General features: G+C 42.3%; 1 protein-coding gene across 1 annotated transcript in view; it reads right to left on the bottom strand.

Moving 5' to 3' along the window:
* Positions 1-20,532, bottom strand: part of SNX29 (sorting nexin 29) — a 463,865-nt gene extending 443,333 nt beyond the window's left edge. The window contains 3 exon segments of the mRNA XM_030211952.1: positions 14,162-14,214; positions 15,765-15,826; positions 20,439-20,532. Coding sequence (XP_030067812.1) covers positions 14,162-14,214; positions 15,765-15,826; positions 20,439-20,445 — 122 coding nt within the window. The 5' untranslated portion in view covers positions 20,446-20,532.
* Positions 20,533-25,431: the final 4,899 nt, after the last annotated feature.

Below are 25,431 nucleotides of genomic sequence, written 5' to 3'. Positions count from 1 at the left end.
TATATCAGATAAAGGGAACCTGAGTAAACACGTAACACCATTTTTATATTATTACATCGTTTTGCTGGATTTCTCTGCTGTGTGGTTGTTTCTTGGGTTTGGTGGGTACAGGGTTCGTATACGTACTAAGTTTGTTGATGTTTTTGTTTATAATTTAATAAAAAGATCTTAATAATATCACTATATGTCATTTATCCAACATCCATATCACCAATATGAAAAGTAACTGACCCCTTAGTTACTCAACCAATTGACCAATTTTAATTGACAAGGCTTGACTGCAGTCGCCCCTACTGAATCTAAACTTCACTATATATTAAACCTTACCATGGGAGTGAAGTAGTCACAGTTTCTACAAGAATGCTATGCCACAAAGGAAATTTCAGAAAAGATGAAAAAAAAAAGTTTTTAAATCTATAAGTCTAGAAAGGGTTACAAAGCCACTGATAAAGCTATAGAACTCAACCAAAAAGTGAGAGCCATTATCTCTAAATGGAGAAGACTTGGAAAAGTGGAGAATTTTCCCAGGAGTGGCTGGCCTGCCAAACTTGCTCCAAGAGTGCAGCAACAACTCACCGGGGAAGTCACATAACATCCGAGAAGAACATGCAAAGAAGTGAAGGCCTTTCCAGTGTCTCAGTTAAGGTCAGTGTTCAAGACTTCACAATAAGAAAGAGACTAAGCAAAAGTGGACTCATGGAAGAGTAGCAAGACAGAAACCATTGCTAACCAACAGTATCATCAATGCTCACCTCACATTTGCAAAAATACACTTGGATGATCCCTAAGCCTTTTGGGATAGCATTTTATGGACAATCAAAAGTGGAACTGTTTGGACAATATAGGTCCCATTATGTCTGGTATAAAGCAAATACAGAATTGCACAGTAAGATCATACCAACAGTACAACATGATGGTGATAGTTTGAGATGTGGGGATGTTTTGCTGCCTCAGGACCTGGAAAACTTGCCATTATTGAAGAAATCATGAACTGCACTGCATCAGAAACTCTTAAGGAGAATGTCCAGTTTATCTGGCAAATGAGCGGGAGCTGAAGTGTAATTGGTTTATGCAGTAAGACAACGATTCAAAACACAAAAGCAAGTTTACATCTGAATGGCCAAGGAGCAATAACATTAAAGTTTTAGATTGGCCTAGTCAATGTCCTGATTTGAACCCAATAAAGATGCTGGGGAAGGCCTGAAACAAACAGTTCATACATGAAAACCTGCAAATGTGTCTGAATTAAAGCAGTTCTGCAAAGAAGCGATTCCTCAACAGCAACGTAAAAGACCAATACCAAATTTCACGAAGCGTTTGGTTCCAATTATTGCATTACATTACAAAAATTCTTATATTCCGCGAGCATCCAATATTAGGTTCTATGCAGATCACAATATGTATGAACTTGGACATTACCAAGATAATACAGTGTAAATAAAAATCATACTGAATTAAAAATAGAGTATAATATCCAAATCTATCTCATGAAAATTCATTGTGGATATCCTGAAAACCTGACTGGTTGGGGTGCCTCCAGGACAAGGTTTGGGAACTAATGTCTTAAACAATAAACTAAAAAGGAGACTTAGGTAAGCAGGGGCAGGGTTAAAGGACGAAACCTCCTATCTACCCCGGTTTTACTTTTCCAACAAAGCAACAAACTTTGGGATAGCATTGTTATCAGGTCCTGCATTACCAATATAAGAACTTCCTCTACCTCATTCCTATTACTTCTAAAGGAAATGGAATGGTGTCAGCCATTTCCTTTACAAAAGATGGAAATGAAAGGCTCTCCGGGGAAGACTTTCTCCTTTCAAGTGCAGGGGAGAGTATCCCATAGGACTTGTCTGAGGAAAAGTACCTGGGATCTTCCTCTGACTCCCATGAGCACTCCTCATCAGTGTCAGACAAAACCTCTCTATGGGAAGGTCAAGACACAGTCTGCCTCGATGCAGAGGAGCCATGTCCTTGAGAATGGCGCTGAGGAGTCAGACTTAAGATCCAGTTCCCATCTCGACTCTGGCGAAGCTTCCTCCATCGACATTGAGGGGGTCCTGATTTGGGTCGCAGTCAACACCAGGGCCGCATTCATTGCCAGTGTTGGAGACCACACCACAGGCTGAGTGCCAGACGAGGCCGCAATGGGAGGCAGGGTAGGCGCAAGCACCCCTGGTGCCGTTGCACACCGTTGCATAAGGCCATCAAGCAGCTCAGGAACCAAGGCCCGGATGTGCTCAATGAGGGCCAATATTGGGAAAAGCTGGGGCTCCAGTTGAGAAACAGGTTGCAGAACTGTCGGGGTCGATACCAGAGTCGGCTGATGGTAGAAGAGCATATCGGTACCTCTTGTAAGGAGGGAGAGCAGTTCTCCCGGCACGGATGTTTCTCAAGTGCTGAATGCATCGAGGGGGATCAATGATGATGCTTCTTGGTTTTAAGCCCGAAGCTTGTCACTGAGCGCCTCAGTGCCGATAAGGACAACGTTGAATCCTTACATCGCCTCGTGGTCGGGTCCAACGACTGATGGTCCCATGGGCTCTGCACAGCAGTAGGCCTCGTGACAGGTGGAGACCCACTCGATGCACCACTGCTCCCAGTGTCTGCAGGTCTAGCAGCAGCCATGCTTACCAATGCTCCCCAAACCTGTGCTATGCTCAACGTCGATGCCAAAGTCGACACCGAGGAACTGGACATGGCTCCAAAAAGTTTCTCGCGTTCAGCCTCTCTGGAAAGTTGGGTACTTTCTTCCTACAAAGACAAAAGGGTGCAGTTTGCAGGGCTACGGTCGGACCCTAAGCACTGGAGACACCAAGAATGGGTGTCTGTTCCAGAGATCATCCAAATGCACCAGGTACAGCATTTGAAGCCACTGGAAACTTTAGTAGACATGGACAAAAAAAACTTTGTCAGCTAAATTAAAGGAAGCGATGTAGCCTGAAAAAGGGGCGAGGTACCCGAAAAATAAATAGGGATTAAACCCAAGGCCCGAAAGCAGCCTTGCGACAACGAAAAAAAATAAGAAAACTTAAAATTTGGCAAAAAACTAAGAAAATAAAGGGAAAGGAAAAGAAAGTTCAGTGAAGAAAAAAACATGCCGGAAGGCACAAAAGAAGCTCTTGGACCAAGGAGTGTGTGGAGACGGTGAAAAAAATACATCCTCGAGGAAGTGACGTCACGTCAGCGAATGGCTGAGTAAAAACGGAGCTCCCGAGAGCCAGCCGATCAAAAGCAATAATTAGCTGTAAATAACTTAAAAATTCGATACCCGAAACGGGGATCGGAAGGCATAGCGAGTGACCTACCGGATTATGGCAGCGAATCGGACAAAAGAGCCAAATCTGTCGGCGTTTTCTTATCAGCAGCGCCAGAGAACGACAGAGATGCAGGGGGAAGAAAATGGCGCCCGAACGATAGTAGCGCACCAAAATCTCAACGACCCCACTCAGAGGGAATTAATGGAAGGTGAGCGCGCGGCCACTCCAGAGATTTGGGATAAACTGTGCGGCTGGATAGAAGAAATTAAAACTGGCATTAAAGAAATGCGCCAGGACTTTGCACAGCTAGGATCAGAACTCAGGGCGGAAATAGCCGAATTAGGAGCACGTGTAGCAGAAACGGAGGTGGGAATGGAGGAATGTGCTGAATCTGTTTCTATATTGGAGCAGCAAATGAAAGATCAAAAAGCAGAGTCAAGATACTTAATGGATAAAGTGGAAGATCTTGAGAATAGGAGTCGGCGTGCAAATATTAGAATCAGAGGAGTGCCAGAGTTACCTGAGTATATTGATTGCGGGGTGACCACGCAGGCGATAGCGGCTCAAATACTCTCTACCCCAGATGAATCCTGTTTACCAGTATCCATACGCTTGGAAAGAGCGCACAGGGCGCTGGGGATGAGAAAAACAAATCAGCCAAGGGACATAGTTGCCTGCTTCTCAGAATTTCAACAAAAAGAGGCGGTAATGAAGAAAGCCAGAGAGGTCGCCCCGATAATATGGGAGACATTCCCCATTGAAATTTATCAGGACATATCCCCAGCAACGTTGAAGAGAAGAAGCGAGCTGAGGCCACTAACAGCTAAGCTGAGAGAGGAAGGGGTGTCATACAAGTGGCAGTACCCCTTCGCCCTTACATTTGTACAAGAAGGCAAACAGCGTCGAGTGACCTCGATAGCAGAAGCGCAAGAATATTTGAATCAACAGGGTGAAGAGGAGATACCCCACCAGAAGGAGAATTCAACCAGATCGCTGCCCAACAAGACGAAATGGCAGAGAGTGTCGCAGGGGAGAGGCCGCTTGAGAAGGCAGCAATCGGGGAAACAACTGGAGGAGAGAAATGGAAAATGAGGAAAGCGGCCACACCCCGCATTGGATTTACAAATAAAAAGAGAACAGAACATTGAATATAATGGGACACTTGATAACATAAGAGATGAAACAGAAGAAAAGGCTGAGGGAGAGATGGAGACGACACTTCCTCTGCAAGAGACATGCCTCATGGTGGTAATGGGGCTTGTCGGTATAGGAGCAGGGATAAGGGGGGAGGGGGGATAAGGTTGCAGGGGAGAGGGAAACAAGCGTGGTGTGGGCTGGCCAAACTGAAGCGAAATAATGAGATGTTGTATAAATGTTTAAATGTGTTACGTTAAATGTTAAGGGATTAAATACCCCTGTAAAGCGTAAGAAAATGTTTAAAGAGATGATAAGGTTGAAAGCAGACATAATTATGATCCAGGAGACTCATTTGAGAAAAGAACATGAAAAATTAGTTAATCACAGGAGATACCCTATACAATTTCATGCGGCTAGCATTAACTCACAGAAAAAGAGGGGGGTTTTAATGGCTTTTTCTGATATGACTCCGTGGAAAATAATGAAAAGTATAGCTGACAAGAATGGTCGTTACCTACTGGTTGTGGCATCCCTATATAATAAGCTATACACCTTTATCACTATATATGCCCCAAATGAGGGACAGGAGAACTTTATAATTGAACTAGAAGGAGTGTTACAGAAACATGTACAAGGGATAGTGGTCATTGGGGGGGATTTCAACCTCACAGTGAATCCTGCATTAGATAACTCAGCGGGAGGAGCGGGATATGCAAAGAATGATAGGCAAGCATTAGTAAAATTCATGGCTAGATGGGGGCTGGTGGACCTATGGCGAGAAACACATGCCAGAGAAAAAGATTATACCTATTACTCGTCTCCACATAAATCATACTCTAGGATAGATATGTTCCTGGGGGATGGGATAGTAGCAGGGGCAATGCGCAACATTAATATAGAACCCCGTACATGGTCAGACCATGCTCCAGTTGTAATGGAAATAGGGATTGATAGACATCCCTCTGGGTTTAAATACTGGCGTATGGACGAAACCATCCTATTAGAGCCACAAAACGCGCAAGAAGTTGAAAGATATATTAAGGAATATATAGAATTCAACGATGTAGAGGAAGTATACCCGGTAAACTTATGGGAGGGACTAAAAGTGGTACTACGTGGCCAATTGATAGCATTGAGGGCGCATTTGAGAAAGAAACAGAGGGAGCAGGAGGAAACAATAAGAGAGCGCATACAACAATTGGAAAAGTCCCATAAAGCCAATCCCTCTGATTCAGAGGTGGGGGAACAACTTCACAAATGTAAATTAAGTCTTAATGAATTACAATTGGCTGAAATAGCAAGTCAGTTAGAGCAAACGAAGCAAGAACATTACGAGTTTGGAGATAAAGCAAGTAGACTTCTAGCAAATAAACTTAAACAGCAGAGAAGTCGAACCTATATAGGAAGCCTTAAAAATCAGGAAGGTCAAAATGTTAGTCAGAATGACCAAATTCAGGACCAATTCTATAACTACTATTCTAAACTGTATGATTCAGAACAGAAAGCAACAGAGCTGGAAATAGAGGATCATATTAAGAGAACAGATCTACCCCATTTGACACAGTCCGAGCAGGAGATGTTATCAGAACCTATTACAATAGAAGAGGTTGAGCTTGCTATTAAGGAACTCCCCCATGGGAAAGCACCGGGCCCGGATGGGTTTCCAGCTCGACTTTATAAGCAATATAGAGCATATTTGGCTCCACTGTTATGGAGATTTTTTAAAGCACTAGAGCAAGAGCAGAAACTCCCCCATTCGTGGAGGCTAGCAGCAGTAACCCTGATTCTGAAACCGGGAAAAGATCCGCAGGAATGTGGTTCTTACAGACCGATATCACTACTCAATGTTGACTATAAAATATTTACTAAAATACTAGCTACTCGCCTGCAAAGAGTATTGCCTAAGCTCATCCATAGCGATCAAACGGGATTTATTGCAGGGCGACAAGCATTTGATAATATAAGAACATTGCTACATCTAATTCAACAGGTGAGGGAGGACGATCAACCGGCCCTACTTCTATCGATAGACGCAGAGAAAGCGTTTGATCGCGTGGAGTGGGATTTTCTATTTGCAGTGCTGCGAGAAGTGGGGATAGGGGGAAACTATATGAGATGGGTTAGATTACTCTATCAAACGCCATTAGCCACACTAAAAATTAATGGGACATATACTAAGCCTATTGAATTGCATAGAGGAACAAGACAGGGATGTGCGGTATCGCCTTTGCTGTTTGCTCTGTTTATGGAGCCCCTGGCATGCGCAGTGAGGGGAGATTCCAATATTCGGGGGGTGACGAAAGGGTTGAGAGAACATAAGCTAATGCTATTTGCTGATGATGTGCTTCTCACCCTGACGAGACCCGCAATTTCAATAAGGAGGGTAATTGAGGTAATGGAATTCTTTGGGAAACTGTCAGGTTTTAAAATTAATACTACTAAATCCGAAATACTGAATCTGACGGTTTCACCACAGGAATCAGCAAGGATGAAGGTGGATTTCCCCTTCATATGGGCATTGAAATCCATTAGATACTTAGGGGTGCAGGTGACACCAAGGGTGGAAGATCTGTACCAGGTAAATTTTCCTAAGAAGGTGGCTGAACTGCTAGCGGAGCTAGAAAGATGGGAAGGATTAAATGTTTCCTGGATGGGAAGAATACAAGCAATAAAAATGATGTTGCTCCCCAAAATGTTATATTTATTTATGGCTTTGCCCATCCCAATACCACGTAGCTTTTTTGAACGACTCCATCGCAAACTGTTTCAATATATTTGGAGGAAACGTCCTCCGAGGGTGCGAAGGGCAACCATGTTCCAGCCGCAGAGCAGGGGGGGCATGGGAGTCCCAAATTTTTTGCTATATTATAAGGCAGCACAATTAAGGATTTTAGCAGATTGGAATCCGTATGCGAGCAGGAAATGGTTGCACTGGGAAAGGGCATGGATGGGGACACAAGCACTAGGAGATACGCTGTGGCTTCCTGGTAGAGAGCTCTTGACAGTGATACGAAGCCAACCAATAGGGATCAGGCATATATTGACCACGTGGTACCAAATTAGGAAACAATGGTTCCCAGAGAGAAAATATTACCTCCAGACTTCTATATCTAAGGCGCCGGGGTTTGAATTGGGAGGCACTGAAAAAGTATATTGGGAATGGTCAAGGGCGGGGCTACATACTCTGGGCCAACTATGGGAGAAGGGAGAAATGGTTAGCTTTGACAGGCTCCAGGAGGAGTATGGGCTTCCCCCTAGAGATCAAGTCTATTATTGTAGCGTCAGACATTATATAATGACGTGTGCTAGGGAAGAGCTTGAATTAGAAGAAACAAAGCTAGAAGGTGCAATAAGAAAAGGAGGGGGTAGAGGTAGTGTGACACGGATTTATCAGGCACTAATTCAGAGGGGGAATCCACAGAGAATCTATACTAGCAGGTGGGAGGAGTCATTGCAAATCACATACACACAACAGCAATGGGAGAAATGTTATAGACTATTATTTAAACCATCATTAGCGCAATCCACGAGGGAGAATGGATTTAAGATATATTACTGGTGGTATTACACACCGGATAGGCTGCAACGTATCTATAGGGAAGTGTCAGCCGCCTGCTGGAGGGAATGTGGGGCAAAGGGAACATTCATACATATATTTTGGGAATGTCCTAAGGTACAGAAATTTTGGAGAGGTGTGATGGCGCAGGTCAACACGATACTACAAGGGATATTTCCATGTAAGATAGAGCATTGCCTGCTGCATTTTCCTCCCACAGGAATTAAAACAATTCATCATAAGTTGGCGATACAATATATGGTGGCGGCAAAGATAGCAATAGCGAGAGCATGGAAACAATCGACTCTACCAGCTACAGAAATGGTATTTCGCAAAGTGGGACACTTGTATCAAATGTCAAAACTTACGGCAATGAGAAGGGGTAAAATGGACTATTTTCTGAAAATGTGGCAACCATATGAACAATATATAAATGGAGGTCAGCCTAGCCAAGAAGGAGAAGGGGTGGGAGGGGGGAGGTAGTGATAGTGATATAATGTACTAGAATAGATAATTTAGGTAGTTGAGAGTTCAGCAGCAATCAAGAATATGCAACGCTACATGAAACAAAGAAACACAGTTAGCAATTCTTGTATGTAACCTGAGATTGTTTATTCATATAATAAAAATGTTTATAAAAAAAAAAAAAAAGAAAAAATACATCCTCTCCTCACCGCGGTAAAAAAGAACTGAGATGACCATGTTTGTTTGGCTGGCAGGAGCATGTCTTGCTGCATAAAGCTCTTGTGCTTGTCTTAACATCCAGACTGGGCAACGCAGCCTGCATTACCCACTTGTGAGAATAGATAGGCCTTCTTGTCCTCCGAGAACACTTTCGATCAACCATTATCCTCTAAAGATAGAACTTTTATTTTACTTATGGAAGAATTAGGACTCTAAAAACTTACCAATGGACCCACCCATTGTGGAAGGCACACACTTGACATTATTTTTTCTTATGCATTTGTTTTGCCTCTCTCTAGACATCAATAAATGAAATTGTATGGACAGATTATTCTCTATTCCCTTGTTCTGATAAATTTACACAAACTAAAGTTTTGAGAAATTAAGGATTTGGATCTAAATCAATTTACTTCTATGTCACTTTTCACAATTTTTTCATTCCTTGAGCATGGAGTTTCAAGCTACATTATATTTGTATCAAATAACGTATTACTTTTAAAATCTGCACCTTGGTCCACAATAGTATCTATGGAGATGCCCCTGGATATATGTCTGATCTCATAGACCTACCAACTAGAAACTCAACCAGATCGCCACGTACTTACTTAAATCTTCGCCACCCTAGTTGCAAAGGACTCAAGTACAAATCAATTTATGGATCCAGCTTCTCATATATAAGCACACAACTCTGGAATGCACTCCCAAAAGCCATAAAAACTACATACGACCACTTCAACTTCCGGAAATCACTAAAGTCCAACCTGTTCGAAAAGGCATATCCCACTGACTCAACTTAAGTACCTGAACCCAGAAACACAAAGACACAAACTTGAAATGAACACCATCAACTTTATATAACTTCCCTCGTTATGATTCCCTAATGTTTGTACATATCTATTTCATTGACAATAACATCACTCTGTATTTGTTTCTTCACCGTAGATGGCTATCACTTCACAGTACTATGTACCTACAAATAGATAGGAAAATGTGGGGTACAAATGTAACAAATAAATAAATAAATATTTTACATTGACTAAGGCTCTGGATCAGTCAGCTCCTTCAAGGTCATGCAAAGTTCCTAATCAACAGGGTATGCCCTGGTATAATCAAGGTCTCTGACTACTGAAGAAGCAAACTAGATGCGTGGAGCGTTTATAACATAAGCACAAATCAGCCTTCCATCTGGAAGCTCATAAAGGCCTCTCTCTCATCATTATCACCTAAAATCTGATAGAAGACCTATTATTGAAAAAGAATTGCTGATAGTTCTGTTCAACTAAAAAACTTTTCATGATCCTTTGGAAACTCTCCAGTGGATATCATGCTGCCCCTAAATCAGACCTCCTACCTTCAGAAGATCTATGTGCCTCATTCATCTTTTCTAAAATTGCAAATATCCATCATTAATCTATGGTATCCACAACCCACAGGCAGCAGAAGCAACTTGTCCCTACCCTTAGTTCTAACCAGGTCAAAGATTCTTCACATGGTTCTCTCTGAGAATTTACTACACTTCCTTCCACCTCACTTGGAAAATTGTTTTCAGATATTTCTACAGCTACTTCCTCTATTCCTTCTAGACTTTTAAAAAAATCCTAAAGAACTCTATATCCCTATCGTCCATCTATAATTAACACAAGTTTGACCACCAGCATATTTCCAAATGTTTGTGACGCAACCAGTTATTACATTTAGGGGATAGTTACTCTTTCACATGGGTAAAATAGGGTGCTGGATAACTTTGTTCCTTAAATAAATGGCATAATAATTTTAAAACTGTGTTACGTGTTATTCAGGTTCCCTTTGTTTAACCATTCAGTGTCACACATATGCAACAATTGGGGAAATCAGGAGGGGTAGGGGTAAAACATTTTTACATCACTGTAGCACATAGGGTTGTAATTCTAGTGACTCTCAGATAGCCAAAGGATGCCCATACCACCTTTGAAATATGCCCCTAAATCAATCCATAACCCCAAATTTTGCTGCACAGCTCTAATAGTTATACACTCACCTCCAACTTGCAGCCCAAAACAAATTGTTCTCTAACTCCCCCATTAATAATGTCTCTCGCTTGGTCAAATTTAATCTGAGCCACTGGAACTCAGCTACCAAAAACATGACATTATGCTCATATCCATCCAGTCGACCCCTAAGAAATCTGGCACAAAATCTGATCATCAGCATACAACCTCCGTCCTGCCTCATATATCCGCCTAGAGGGAGGAACTATATAGATATTAAGCAGGTGTGGGGACAGAACTGAATCCTGTCATATTTTATATCCTCAGTACAAGAATGAGAGCAAGAGCTTCCTATTCTAACTTGCGGAGACCTCCTCCCAAAAAAGGATGACAACCACTGCCATACTTCTTTAGCTAACACAGTATGGTTCACAGTATCCAATGCTGCTGACACATCCAAAAAGATCACCAAAACATTCTGGCCTTGAACCAATAACTTATAGAAATCATCCAGAATTGAAACCAATACAGGCCTCAGTATTCTAATGTTTCACAAAACCTGCCAGGAGAATATTTGCAGAGGACACAAAATTATTCAAAGTCATTAGAGCAGCAGAGGAATTGCCTCCGTATAGGTCTATGGTGCTACATTAAGTAGCAACTATCATGCATTATTCCTTTAACACACATTAGTAACCACTCCCCTAAATAGGATACAGTAATTCAACATTACAAACACTAAAGTAAAAGGAAACTCAATGAAACTAACAACCAGCAGACTGCAAACCAATCAGTGTACCATTAAACTGTGGAATCTGTTGCCAGAACATATAGTCAAGGTAACTAACACAGTGGGGTTCAAAGGTACATACAAAATAGAGGAAAATGGAAAAAAAACAATATATACAAGGACAGAAACAGCATCGTATAAAAGCAGTGCAATGGAAAGAAAAAAAAAAACAGGGAAGATATTATTCAGTACAAGCACAGCCTTCTATATTTCCCCACACTTTACCACTAAAAAACATTAATAGTTTCTGGGCATAAAAGGGACCCTATTCTCTAAGTAAAAGAAATTGTCTCAAACGTAAGTGGTGCAAGGAGAAGATGCAGTGCCTTATTGCAAGAAACATAATAAAAACTGCTTATTGGGAGAAAATGAAATGGATGAAGATGTGGATGTGTCTCCAACACGATACTGATCAACTGGTTAATAAATTAAAGAATTCATTTTGCAGTGCATCATTCTTAAAGGTTCTCTCTGTGCCTTTATTAAATCATTGCTACTGATAAGTAAAATTCCAAGCCATCTGCTATGATGCTAGAAAAAAAAAACAAGTTTAAATTTAGTTGACCAATTATCTAATTCTTATGACTGTTAAGTTTATAATCTCTCACCACACCAGGTAACTCTCCAGGTTTACAGACCCAACTTTAGGTCTTTGGGACAGACTTCAGAATCTCCAGACCCTGCATCTATTTCCTCCAATGCTGGCAGTTGCTAGGTCTGTTGCACAAGAAGGAACTGGGTGGAGGATGCAGCAAAACAGCTGCAGGTACTGGAGCATACCATCAGGCAGCACTGGTCAAGAAAGTATATGTTCTAAAATACTGCCGAGATGTGTGTGTTTGTGATATTTGCATCATTTTTTTAAAATAAATATCTGAAATATTATCACTGGGAAATCCGATGTAAGTCATGGTTTCCTTTGTACTTATATCAATCTAACCTACCTGAAAGTACCAGCACTTGAAACTAAAGGGGCCAGTGTACTAAAGCACAGTAATGCTATCACATGCATTCAGAGGGCAATTCTATAAGTGGCATCTCAGAACACCCTCCATTTGGGGGTTCTGAAGTGCTACAGTAAAAGCATATTCTATAACAGTATCTAGGTACCCAGAATATATTACAGACTATTAGTGGGTTATCAAATTCCACTTTTCTCATAGGATGTCCCTTATGACCTACAGAATGTCAGTCATTTTGCAGGTACCAACAGACTTTAAACCAGGCTTGTCCAAGTTCAGTCCTCAAGGGCTGCAAACAGGCAAGGTTTTCAGGATATCCCTAATGAATATGCATGAGAAACATTTGCATGCCCACTATTTCTATTGAATATACCAGTGGTTCCCAAACCTGGTCCTGGAGGTACCCCAGCCAGTCAGGTTTTCAGGCCATTTTTCTCTGTCTTTTGTACTTTGGTTCAATCCCTTGTCCTCATCAAATTCAACTATTGCAATTCCATCTATGCTGGTTTTCTCAAAAAATTACAAACAGCTCAAAATACTGCTGCTCATCTTATCTCCTCACTTCGCCAAAGTCATTCCTCTTTTATATGAGCTACATCCTTTTTTGGGAGGAGATCTCAGCAAGTTAGAATGGGAAGCTCTTGCTCTCATTCTTGGACCAAGGATATATAGAATATCTTTCAAATTATGCATTTTCATTCACTAAATCCTGTTTGGTCAAGCCTCATCATATATGAATAATCTTATTGAATTACCCCCTCATAATGTTGTTTCTTCACCTACAGAATATCTTATCTTACATTTCCCTATCTATAAGAATGTGATATATAAAACAATTCACTCTGCTAATTTCTCCTATCAAGGCACCAAAATTTGGAATTCTTTTCCTAAATCAATCAAGTGTACAGATGATTACCTAACTTTCAGAAGCCTTCTAAAATCACATTTCTTCAGTCTGGCCTTTCTGAATACAAATTTATTTATTTAGATTTTGCTCACACCTTTTTCAGTAGTAGCTCAAGTGAGTTACATTCAGGAACTCTGGATATTTCTCTGTCCCAAGAGGGCTAACAATCCAAGTTTGTACCTGATGCAATGGCGAGTTAAGTGACTTTCCCAAGATCACCAGGAGCAGCAGTGGGATTTGAACCAGCCACAACTGGATTGCAAGACCAGTGCTCTAACCACTAGGCCACTCCTCCATTCTATTTGAATTTTACCCACACTGTTTTCTTAATCTTGTTTCCCATCTAGTCCTGCCTAATTATGCTCTCATCTATCCACCCTTACTTATTTGTTTGTCCTTGACATAGTCTAAATCCCTGGTTACTTACTGCACATGTATTAATTTGCATCTTGAAGTTATTGTAATTTGTATTATATTCTGTACATTATTATGTTTTATTCACTTATTGTTTGTAAGCCACAATGAACTTAAGTCTATTTTGGGCTAATGTGGTGTATAAATGTTATGAATAAATAAATAAATAATAAATCACTGGAGTATACTGAGCAATATCCTGAAAACCTGGTCTGCTTGCAGCCCCCAAGGTGCTTAACTGGGACAAGCCTACTGTAAACCCTTTCTGGGGCAAATAACACATGCCTCATTTGTATTTCACTAAGATTGGCTGTTAATACATTTAACAGCCCATGTTAACGCATTTTAGAATGTTTAGCCTTGAGAAGATTCTAATCTATGTATAATGCACATATAACGTCCTCAAATATATTGGTAACCTAAGATTTAAACTTTGAATGAACACTCTTAATATTCCTCATACCTCTACATATAGGTTTATTCTTACCTGCTGTCTGAATCTGAAGCAATCTCTTTTCTTCCTCCAAATCGGATCTGGCACTAGACATAAGAGTTAAACATCAACATATAATGGAGCATTATTAAAACAGAGTACAGTAAAACTGGACTATAGTAACAGCGTGTTGCTGTTTTCAACACGGAAAATGAAGTTAATCCTTTAATAACTCGACAGAAGACTGTAGAGAAACTGGAACATTATTTTTTTCTAGGAGAGAAAAGTGACCCAGTAGTTAGAGCAATGAGACAAGAAGCAGGTATGCCAAGGTCCAAGTCCTGCTTCTCCCACTAATGCTCCTTGTAACATCGGGCAAGTCATCCCAACTGCCTCAGTACCCACCTAGACTGTAAGCTCTTTTGCGAAGGGGCATATTGGAGAGTACTGAGTATGTCTAGTAGTGCTATTAAATAAGTATTATTAATATTAATAAGAAAAACAGCTTTCACTTTTAAACTTTTATCTAAAGAGCTTTCTAACAATTTTTATATTCCATCAACTAATTAGGCTGATAAATAAATAAACTACCAAAATTACAATTAGGTTTATATTCCAAAGCATCTATGAAGGAAATACTACCAAAATTACAATTAGGTTTATATTCCAAAGCATCTATGAAGGAAATACATTTTCAGGCATGGAAAACAGGAAGATCTAAGTGTTTCTTTCACTAAAATGGGAAAAAATATAGAAAAGGTTGCTAAACTGCTAAAATTGAGAAAACAATTTATTCATAACAATTGCCATGAAATTTTACAAAACCATTTCCCTAGGACAAAATGCAACATCACAATGATTCAGACATCCTACTTTAAATGGCAATGTATTTCAGAAGGGGAGTGAAGCCAACCGTCTAGATTCCCAAAGAGAACACAGCACAAGATTACAGTAAGAACATGTTTAAAAACCAATCAGTTACACTCACTCAAATTTTGCAACTGCAGCTACATGTTTAAAGATTAAATGTTACACTTTTTATCCACCACTACAGAATATTTTAAATGAATTGTTATAATATTTTTAATTAATTTCCATAAAAACTTATTCATAGATAGTATATCAAATACAAGTAAATCAAGACTATGAGGCTCATTTTCAAAGCACACAGACTTACAAAGTTACATGGGTTACTATGGGCTCATTTTCAAAGCAATTAGGGTACTATGGAACTTTGTAAGTCTATGTGCTTTGAAATTAAGCACCTATATCAAGCAATATATACCCATACATGATAAAATGTGATTCAGGGGCTTAGGGGTCCTTTCACTAAGATGTGCTAATGGATTTAGCACTTGTTAATGATTAGCATGTGCTAAATGATAAGACACCCATTATATTCCTATGGGCATCTTATTTAGTACGTGCTAATTTAGTGCATCTCAGTAAAAAGACCCCTTAGTTATCAACATGGGCTACCATTAAGATGTGTTATTTTACTATTAACCCCAGTTATTAGTAATTAGGTCTCATAAAATGGGACCTGTGCTAAAATAGCATGAATTAGTGGCAAAAGAACACATTTTAACAGCAGCCCACGTTGATAACTAAAGACCTTAGTCTATTACAATAATTAATAGAATTTTTCTCAGATTACCTGTTTAACTGCATCCAAAAGACGTTCCAGTAGATACTGTCTCTTACAATCATATTGTTGCCCTAGAATACAAATATATTCTATTATCATCATCCAATAACAAAGGCTGATGCTATAAACCTGAGGTGAATGCCAGTATCTCTGAGCTCTAGAGGTGACTTAAGTGAGAAAACAGGAGGATGGTTTGATCTTTTATAGAAATGTATCAAAACAAGCAAACAGTCTGAAAAGAGACAGCAGTTTGTTGCCCTACTAGAAAAACAAATGGATAAATATTGGATACCATAGTAGCATGCACACAGAGGGAATAAATTTGCACTGGTATGAAACTTGCAAACTAGAATATCAAGTCTCAAAGCCTAGCTACTGCCTATTAATACATCTCTAGACTACTAGGCATTCAGAATTCATTTGTATTTTAAACAAGATGTTTTTTAACTGCTCTGTCCTTTTAGCAAAAATAAACCATTAGCTCATTCACCTCATAACTAAGTCAAACAGAAGAGAAGGATACTGGCTCTGAGCTCCATGAGGGCTTACAACCAAAGTGCCCAGATCTTCTTAGTTAGTATAATTCAAATGTATGCAAATTCATTCCTTATCCCCAACAAGGAATGTTTATTCCCCTTAAGGGGATAACAGAGCATTAACATGTACTGAAAATAAGTGACCCTGGAAGCCTAGCAATCTTCCTGCTGCACTGCTCCTGACCGCCATCTGACGGAGAGAGACTACATTGGCAACTTCCGGTGCTGCATCTTTCCTTATACTACTGATATCATCACAGGGAAAAGTGTGCATCTCTCTCCATGTGCTTACAGTGCAATAAACTGACATGTGTAGAATGGTGTGACAGAATGAGAAAGAAATCCAAATTACTGCTATTTAAAGATGTTTTCCCTCACTATGCAATTCCATCCACCTACAGTTCCACTCTTCCCTCCCCGTCACAACTTCCACTTGCAGTCTCTTGCCTCCACAAACATTCTCTCTCTCTCTCTCTACCCTTTCCATAAGGCACAGGAGCCCCTCTCATCCTGGTCTGTAAGAAACACATGAAAAACTGCCAACCTAATACAGTGAAACCTCAGTTTTCGTTGACTTCAGATTTCATTGGTTTCGGTTATCGTCGATTTTTTTTCGCGAAAATTTCATCTCAGTTTTCATCCATCGCCTCGGATTTCGTCGGCATGCCCACGCAGCTAATCTTGCGTTCTCACGTGTCATTCTTCTGGGGCGTTGTTTCCGGTTGTGGGATCACACTGCTGCTGTTTTCGGACCCAAATTTCGTCGTTTTGCCGCAATACTGCTGCTACTGATTGAGTGCCTGTATCAAAGTCCCTGCAGGTATTAGGACCCAAATTTCGCCGTTTTGCCACAATACTGCTGCTACTGATTGAGTGCCTGTATCAAAGTCCCTGCAGGTATTAGGAGAAAAATCACCCACACAAAGCTGTTGCAAGCCATGTCTGCAACTTGTTCAATGATAATGTGTTGCCCCATTTTAGGCAAATCTTAAAGAGGCGACAGAAACAAACCTCTTTGGACACGTTTCTTGTGCGGCATGGGTCCACAGACTCTGAAGCTGGTCCTAGTGGCAAAAGAACAAGAAGGGAAGTGACCCCCCCCCCCCCCAGAAGCTGGTCCTAGTGGCAAAAGAACAAAAAGGGAAGTTACCCCCCCCCAGAAGCTGGTCCTAGTGGCAAAAGAACAAGAAGAGGGGCAGTGACCCCCCCCCCCCAGAAGCTGGTCCTAGTGGCAAAAGAACAAGAAGGGAAGTGACCCCCCCCCAGATAGTGTCCTTATGGAGGGGGATCCCCTTCCAAACAATAATCTCTGCTCCTCTCTCTCCATCTTCCATACACCAAGAAGAGTCTTCAGAAAGGTAAATGCCATGTTAAATGTTTATTTATTCTATACACTAGTCTTCTTTATTCATTTAAAAGAAAAAATTGCTTGTTGCCTCGGTTTTCGGACGAATTATCGACGAAAACCGAGGTTTCACTGTAAAGTTGTTTGAACCTGCATTCAAATAACTTACTGCTGTAACAATTTGTACATGCACCTTCTGGGTTTGTCATGGTTTCTCTTTGGATCCAAATATTATCACTCATACCTGCCAACAACCCAACTTTTGTTGCTATTGTTAATTTCTTTAATAAGGCTAGCAAGGGGCTGCAGTTCTTGCAGCAATGAGAAATGCTGAAATCTCCAGGTACCTTAAAGGAACTGCATAATTAATGTGCATGCTCCTTAACTATGTGCAAAATTCTGCAATGTGCAATGGAGGGTGAAATGCTCCTTGTTAGGGTTACCTTACCCAGATGTCCTCTTTTTGAGGACACGGCTGAGCAACTGGGTGAGTTTTGACAGCCTGCCTGTTTTTCCAGATTTACGGGCGAACAGGTAGGCTGGCAAGTGGATGGGTAGGCGGGCCTCAGGGTGTCCTATCCTCCCCTCCTTTACTTTAGTGTGGTGCCCTGGTGGTCTAGTAACCTCTTTGGGACATGAAAGAGCCTCCCCTTTCCTGCCCGGTGTGTCTGCAGACTGTCTTTCTCTTGGCGCCTATTCAAAATGGCTGCCGAGAGTTCAAGCGGCAGCCTCGCAAGACTTCAGCAGAAGTCCTGCAAGGTCACTGCTTGACCTCTCGGAAGACATTTTGAATCAACACCGGGAGCAAGACAATCTAAAGATGCGCCAGGCAGGAAAGAGGGGGCTCTTTCCTACCCCAAAGAGGTCAGTAGACTACCAGGACACCATACTAAAGGAGGGGAGGGGAGTGGTAGTCATGTGGGCGGAGGGAGGCTGAAAAATTGGGGAGGGGATCTGGCTTTCTTTGGGGGAGAGTCAAAGTGACAGGAGGTGGGGCAGGGTGTGATTGGGTGGAGTGCAACAGGGGGCGGAGCATGTGTCCTCTTTTTCTTAGGACAAATATGGTAACCCTACTCCATATGACCTTCACCACTAGGCTACTTCTCCACTGCATCAACAGTCAATATCCTCCAATCTTGATTGCTGGCATAAAACAACACAAAAATGAAAAAAAAAGAGGGGCCCACTTGTACACAATATGGGAATAAGTTATGCTAAGTATATACGATTTCAGGAACCTTTTCAAAGTTTCTTCCTTTCCCCATTTCAACTGGATAGAAAAATGGAGGCTGTTTCTGGCCTTAACCTGGTTCCTTTTTTCCTTTTATAACACAAAATTATCACTGGCTACATTAATATTATATATATAATATCCAATTATAAATACAATATATAAGGAGGCCAGCAGGGAAGAGTTGTTTAACTGAGGGTAGATATGGACTATGGAATCACGTTTTTGTTGTTTTCTGACTGGAGGGCTGTAAGAGCCCAGGCCCTTCAGATTTTGGGTGTTGGTTGGTTCACAGGAAAGGTTGGGGGGTGAGGAGGAAGGGAAGGATTGAACTGTTGATAAAATTGAACTACACATGTATAAGACTGTTATATATTTTTTATTTGTTTAATTAAAAAAACTTTAAAGTTAAATAAAAATACATAAAATAATAAGTCACAACTGGTCTTCTGGTAGAAACCATGTCACAAAAAACTCTATAACTACTACTACTACTACTATAAATCATTTCTATAGCGCTACCAGTCGTACACAGCGCTTCACAATTGAACATAAAGAAAAGACAGTCCCTGCTCAAAAGAGCTTACAATCTAAATCAGGACAGACAGGACCAACAAGGGATAAGGGTAGGACAGACAGAAGGACACATAGGGAAAGGGACTATTGAAGTGAGGAAGACAACTACAGCAAGAAATAGTCTTTCTAGTGCACTTATTATTCCTTCACTTCCCAGCAAGGCATTTATAGGAACCTGCACCAAAATCTTAAACACCAGCAAAAAAAATTAAAAACCCTCTAAAACACTATTTTAATAGATAAGTAGCTCTTAGTTCAGAAACTTCCTTATATACCCAAACAAATTCAGAAACTAGTTGGGGATTTCCAACTCCCAGCTCTTCCCATTTTGAAAGATGAGAACCTCTACATAATAAAGGATTTAAAACAAAAATAAAAAAAAAGATTCATCCTTCCTCTGGTATAAAACAACAGTTTAGGTGTTGTCCTGATAAGTCATAAGAAGGGGGTAAGAACAGATGCCAGTTCTGTAGATGCAGATGAAGACGGAATACCATCATTATTGACCAAACTCTTTCATTGCCTCCAGAAAGGCATAGGAGGGGAGCCAACTTTCACAATGATTGGGAGAGCTGAACAAATCACAAATTATCCATATTTGGACAAAATGAAGGTATTTGCTCGATATTGGGGGTGCTTAAGCAGACTCCTATGGCATAATTCCTGTTAAGATTGACATTCCCGATCGCTATATTGGGTATCCGCTTTAGAAAGAACCGTCAGGGGAGAGTTATTCAGCAAAGCAAAGTCTTTAAACCAGAAACAGGAGCTAGAAAAGCGACAGCTATGGCCACTGTCAACAGCACAGGAGGGCGGCAGACTAGGCGATGGATATATGTGGGGGAAAGCTTAAAACAGAAAGAAGCTGCTGCCCTACTACTACAATCCTACAGCGGTGCACTAGAGAGGGAGTGCGACCGTTAGGAAAGAGACATTAAAGAAAACGGCAACCACTCGTACCTAAAACGTTACCTTGCGGATCCTTCAGTACTCACCGCTCATGATATGTCAGAGGCACTCTCACCAAGGGGCCAAAAAAAAAAAAAAAAAATCAAAACAAAGTACAACCCGCGCCCCGTCACCCCGGAAGGGAAACCCTCTAGCGAAGGTCTGCTCCGGAATGAAAATACGCATTAGGCCAGACTACTGAGACTAGTATCATCGTGCCGCGTGTGCGTCAGTACTAGGGGCGCGTGGCAGCCGCACGGTTAGAAGGTTAATTGATAAAAGCTGGAAATTCCAATGAAAGAGCAGCGTTTTCCCTGCCGGCTTCGAGCTTACACTAAAGGGAAGAGCACAGGTTAGCTGCTAGTGCTTGATCTTCCCCAGCTTCTGAGAAGGCAGAATTGTATATTTTCCATAGACACAAGAAGGAGAGAACCCCTCCGTAAATCAGCCTCGAGTCACTTTATTCAATAATTATATTTCTCATTGTCACTAAATTGATAACTAAAAGGCAAGCATGTAGCCGGGCATTCATAGCGATCCGAGGGTGAAGCTGGCCATGTCGTGATGCCAATCTCTGGCCTCAAACCCAGTATATGAAGGTTTATGGCTATGTGGAGGGAATGGGGGTTGAGAATCCTCTGAGATGCCAAGGGTGGCCCATCCCAAAGCTGGAGATTTACCAACACTATACTAGAAATTTTAATCTGGGCTCCAGTTATATCTAAAACCAGTTCTGGCAGTTGCTGTCAAAGAATTGACATGCTCTAAAATGCTTTTTATTTTTCTATTTCTTTTAGGCTCAGTTTCTGATTTCCTGTGTCTTCTCTTAATACTCTTTCAGGGTCTCTGCCCGTTTTGTATTTCTTCGCTCTAAGTGACCACCATCCATCTTCCCTAATTGTTGCTATCACCCTGTGTCCCTATTCTTACCATATCTAGCATTATAGTTTATTAAAACTTGCTGTCATGGCAGAGGAGGGCAGTGTGCAATCTAAAGGTTTAGAAAAGAAAAGAATTCCCAGATTCTTTCAATAAAAATATTTATTCAAAAAAAAATTCCATTAATGACAGGAAAGGTGCACATTCATTCTAATAAAGAGAAAGGATAGAACAGCAAAACATTAAAATAGAGATAAAATGTAGTGGTCACAACTATCACAGGTCCATATCCCTCTGTGTCCAGCATTGTCCCTCTGTGTCTCTATTGCCCACCCCCCACATGTTCAGCATTGCACCCTGTATCTCCCCCTCCACCCCATGTATTCAGGATGGGCCCTCTATATATCTACTCCCCCCCACACACACACACATGTTCAGCATGGCCCCTGTATATCCCTCCACATGAACAGCATTGCCTCTCTGTATCTCTGTCCCAGGGGCGTAGCCAGACACCCAATTTTGGGTGGGCCTGGGCCCAAGATGGGTGGGCAGAAGAACTCTGCCCTATCCCACAAGTGATTTGGTCCCTCCCTCTCTCGCCTACATGCCATATGGTCTCTCAAACATCCCCCTCCCCCATACCTTTTAAATAGCAGATTTTCACCTGCAACGAGCAGCAACTAATACACACTGCTCATGTTGGCATCACAGCCTTCCCTCTGATGCAACTTCCTGTTTCCGCATAGGCGGGAATACATTAGAGGGAAGGTTGGTAGGCAGAAAGGACAGTTGTTGGAAATTTTCGGCTGGTGGGGCTTGGGGATCCCTGCCAGACACTTCATAGGTGTGCTGCTACTGGGTGGGCCTGGGCCCACCCTTGGCTACGCCACTGCTCTGTCCTCCCCATGTGTCCAGCATTGCCCTTTTCTATCACCCATTTCCTTGTCGTCTATACCAGACCAGTCCAAACTAATGGGTTGTGTCCATCTACCAGTGGAAGGAGACAGAGAAAATACTGAACATTCCAGGCTGCACGATACCCTTAAAGGGCGGTTTACTTGGAACTATTTTCTCTGTGTCCTAGCGGATGGTGGACAAATTGTGCAGCTGCTCTGGATTGCTGTCTTGTAGCTCCTTTCCCAGATTCTTCTGGTGACAGTGGAGCCAGGGGTGTGCTGGTAGCTGTGTCTGGGCTAGTTTTAGATGATACTCTGTGGTTCTGAGTTCCTCATCTGCCAGCTAGGGTGATATCCAGTGACCCTGGTTCCCTCCCCTACCTCCCCTGGCTGTCTTTCTAGCAGGGTGATTGTGGCATGGAGTAACTTGTCTCCACTGTGGGGTTCTTCTCTTCTGTGGTGGTAGGCATATCTGAATTTCTGCCTCTGAGGTAAGCCTTTATTTATTCCTGTCACTAGTGAAGAAGGTTGTTTATTTAAAAAAAAAAAAAAAGGGGAAACTGTTTTTCCCCTCCTTTTCTGCCTCTGAGATAAACCTTTATTAATTTCTGTCACTGGTGAAGAAGGTTGTTTAAAAAAAAAAAAAGGAAACTTTGTTTTTCCTTCTTTCTCTTGCTTATTACCTGATTTATTTTCCCACCTTTGGCAATGTATTTTAGGAGGCCGCTTGCGAAGTTTCTTTGAATTTCGCTGGCTGGCGTCTGATTCTGATCTTGGACCCTTCTGAGTTGATACCAGTTGCTTTGATTTTTTTTGTGGGGCACAGCTCGTGTCTGGATCACGAAACTCAGTTGTTTTTCTCCTCTTCACGGTCCTAGATGGCAGCTGGTTCAGAGGCGGCCCCGTTGCTGGAATTTGTACCTTTGTGGTTCGGAGGTCTTAGGCTGCCATTTCCAAAGTGGGGGAAGTCTCTCACTGGCTCTGTTTGGCTGCGGGCTTGGTCTTTTTAGTCCAGGGCTATTTTTTCATTCTGTCAGCCTTACACGGCTGTTGGTCAGTTCTTTTTCAGACCGTCCGGTCTCTGCTGCTTCTGGCATCTTGCTTGGGAAGCCCCTGCTATTTGATTCTTGTTTTGGCAGCAGTTTTTCCTCCCTTTCTTAGGGAGGTTCTGGTTCACTCGTTCCCTTGGATCCCTCCTGTCTGCTCTGGTTTGTCTGCAGGGTACTTTACTTCTGGTGAGGGTCTGAGTTGCCCTTGGTGTGCAACTGCTAGCTCAAATCCCTCTTCTGAGTGCCCTCGAGAGTGCCATTCTTACCAGTTTTTTGCTTGGACTCAGTTCGGTGTCTCTTTACGGGAATGTGCCTTTTTAGGACTAGTTTGCCACAGTTCTTCCTTGCTTCCCTTGTTTCGGGTGGGAGTTTTAGCCTGGCACAGGCGGATTTTGCCTTTTCTAGTTTCAGGCGCCTCTCTCCTGCATTTGAGCGCGGCTCCATCACTGCACATTGAGCGCAGTTCCATCACTGCATTTGAGCACAGCTCCATCGCTGCATGTTGAACACAGTTCCATCGCTGCATTTGAGCGCAGCTCCATCGCTGCATGTTGAGCACAGCTTCATTATTCCATGCAGTTCCACCATTCCATGTTGGGCACGGCTCCATCGCTGCATGCTGGGCACAGTTCCAAGAGTTTGCCTGTTTGGTATTAACTGTGTTTTCTTCTAGACTTCAGAGCACCATTGCTTGGCTATTTGAAATACTGAACATTCCAGGCTGCACGATACCCTTAAGGGGCAGTTTACTTGGAACTATTTTCTCTGTCTCCTTCTGCTGGTAGATGGACACAACCCATTAGTCTGGACTGGTCTGGTATGATGGTAAGAACATAATTTTTCTGTATTTAACATTGCCCCTCTCTATCTCTGTCCCCCAACATGTCCAACATCTTCCCTTCCTCCTTCCTGGGAATTCAACAAGTCTCTCCCCCCCCCCCCCCCCCCCCAGCTCTGTGTCACGTTCCCAGGCTTTGAACAACGAGGCATGAACTCTGGAACAATGTGAGCCCTTGGCCTGCTGTCGTCGAGCGGCAGCAGGAGGCAACCCCCCCCCCCCCCCCCCCCCAGCAAGACTGGGCAGGATTCAGGATGCACTTGGCTTGGCTAGAGTCAGATACTGGAACAAGATTGGCTTGACTGGGCTGGAACCAAATACTGGAACGGACTTGACTGGACTGGAACCGGATACTGGAACAAGCTTGGCTTGATTGGACTGGAACCAAAAGCTGGAACGGACTTGGCTTGGCTGAACTGGAACCGGATACTGGAACAAGCTTGGCTTGGCTGAACTGGAACCGGATACTGGAACAAGTTTGGCTGGACTGGAACCGGATTCAGGAACAAGCTTGGCTTGACTGGACTGGAACAGGATTCAGGAACAAGCTTGGCTACAAGCAGGGAGGGGACTGGAGCTAAAGACTATCGGGGTAAAGACAGACAAGCAGGGACAGAACCAAAGCTGAAGGCTTGCAAGGCAGAGACAAGCAGGATGCAAAGCTGACCCACACAGACAAACAACAGAACTAAGGCTGAAGCTAAGGAAGAAGGGACTAGAACAAGCAAGGCAGACTAGGCAGGACACAAAGCAAACCAACAGACAAACAACAGAACTAAGGCTAAAGGCAGAAGTGCACACAGGCACCAAAATTAAGAAGACAAGACACAGAAGTGCCCACAGACACACAGACTAGAACAAGGCAGAAGTGCAACAGCACACCGACTAACCTGGGTACCTTTGGCTAGGGTTACCATTTGTCCGGATTTCCCCGGACATGTCCTCTTTTTGAGGACACTGTGGGGAGTCCGGGCGGATTTCTCAATTTGCTGGGTTTGTCCGGGTTTCTTCTCTGAGTCCTGACTCCTCCCCTCCGTCCTCCTGCCCTATGGTATAAACAGACGCACGAGAACGTGCAGCGTCTGTGGCCAGCCCCAGTCAGCTGATTGCTGATTGATGAGATCCTCCGTCCTTCCTCCTGCAGGCAGGCCCCTTACTTCTGTGATAAATGTAAACTTTCCAGTCCCTCAGCCTTCCAGGGACAGTTAAATAGCAGCATTAACTAGTTGGCCTCTGAATGAATGAGCTAGCAGGCAGCTGCTAATTTCTGACCAGAATAAACAAAACGCCAAAGCTGTATTCACTGACGCGAGAGAGAGAGAGAGAGAGAGAGAGAGAGAGAGAGCCTTCTGCACTGCTGATGTCATGAAGCAGGGTT

The sequence above is a fragment of the Microcaecilia unicolor genome, chromosome 8 (genome assembly GCF_901765095.1).
Source record: "Microcaecilia unicolor chromosome 8, aMicUni1.1, whole genome shotgun sequence".
Taxonomy (NCBI): domain Eukaryota; kingdom Metazoa; phylum Chordata; class Amphibia; order Gymnophiona; family Siphonopidae; genus Microcaecilia; species Microcaecilia unicolor.
This window is presented reverse-complemented; position numbering and strand designations above follow the sequence as displayed.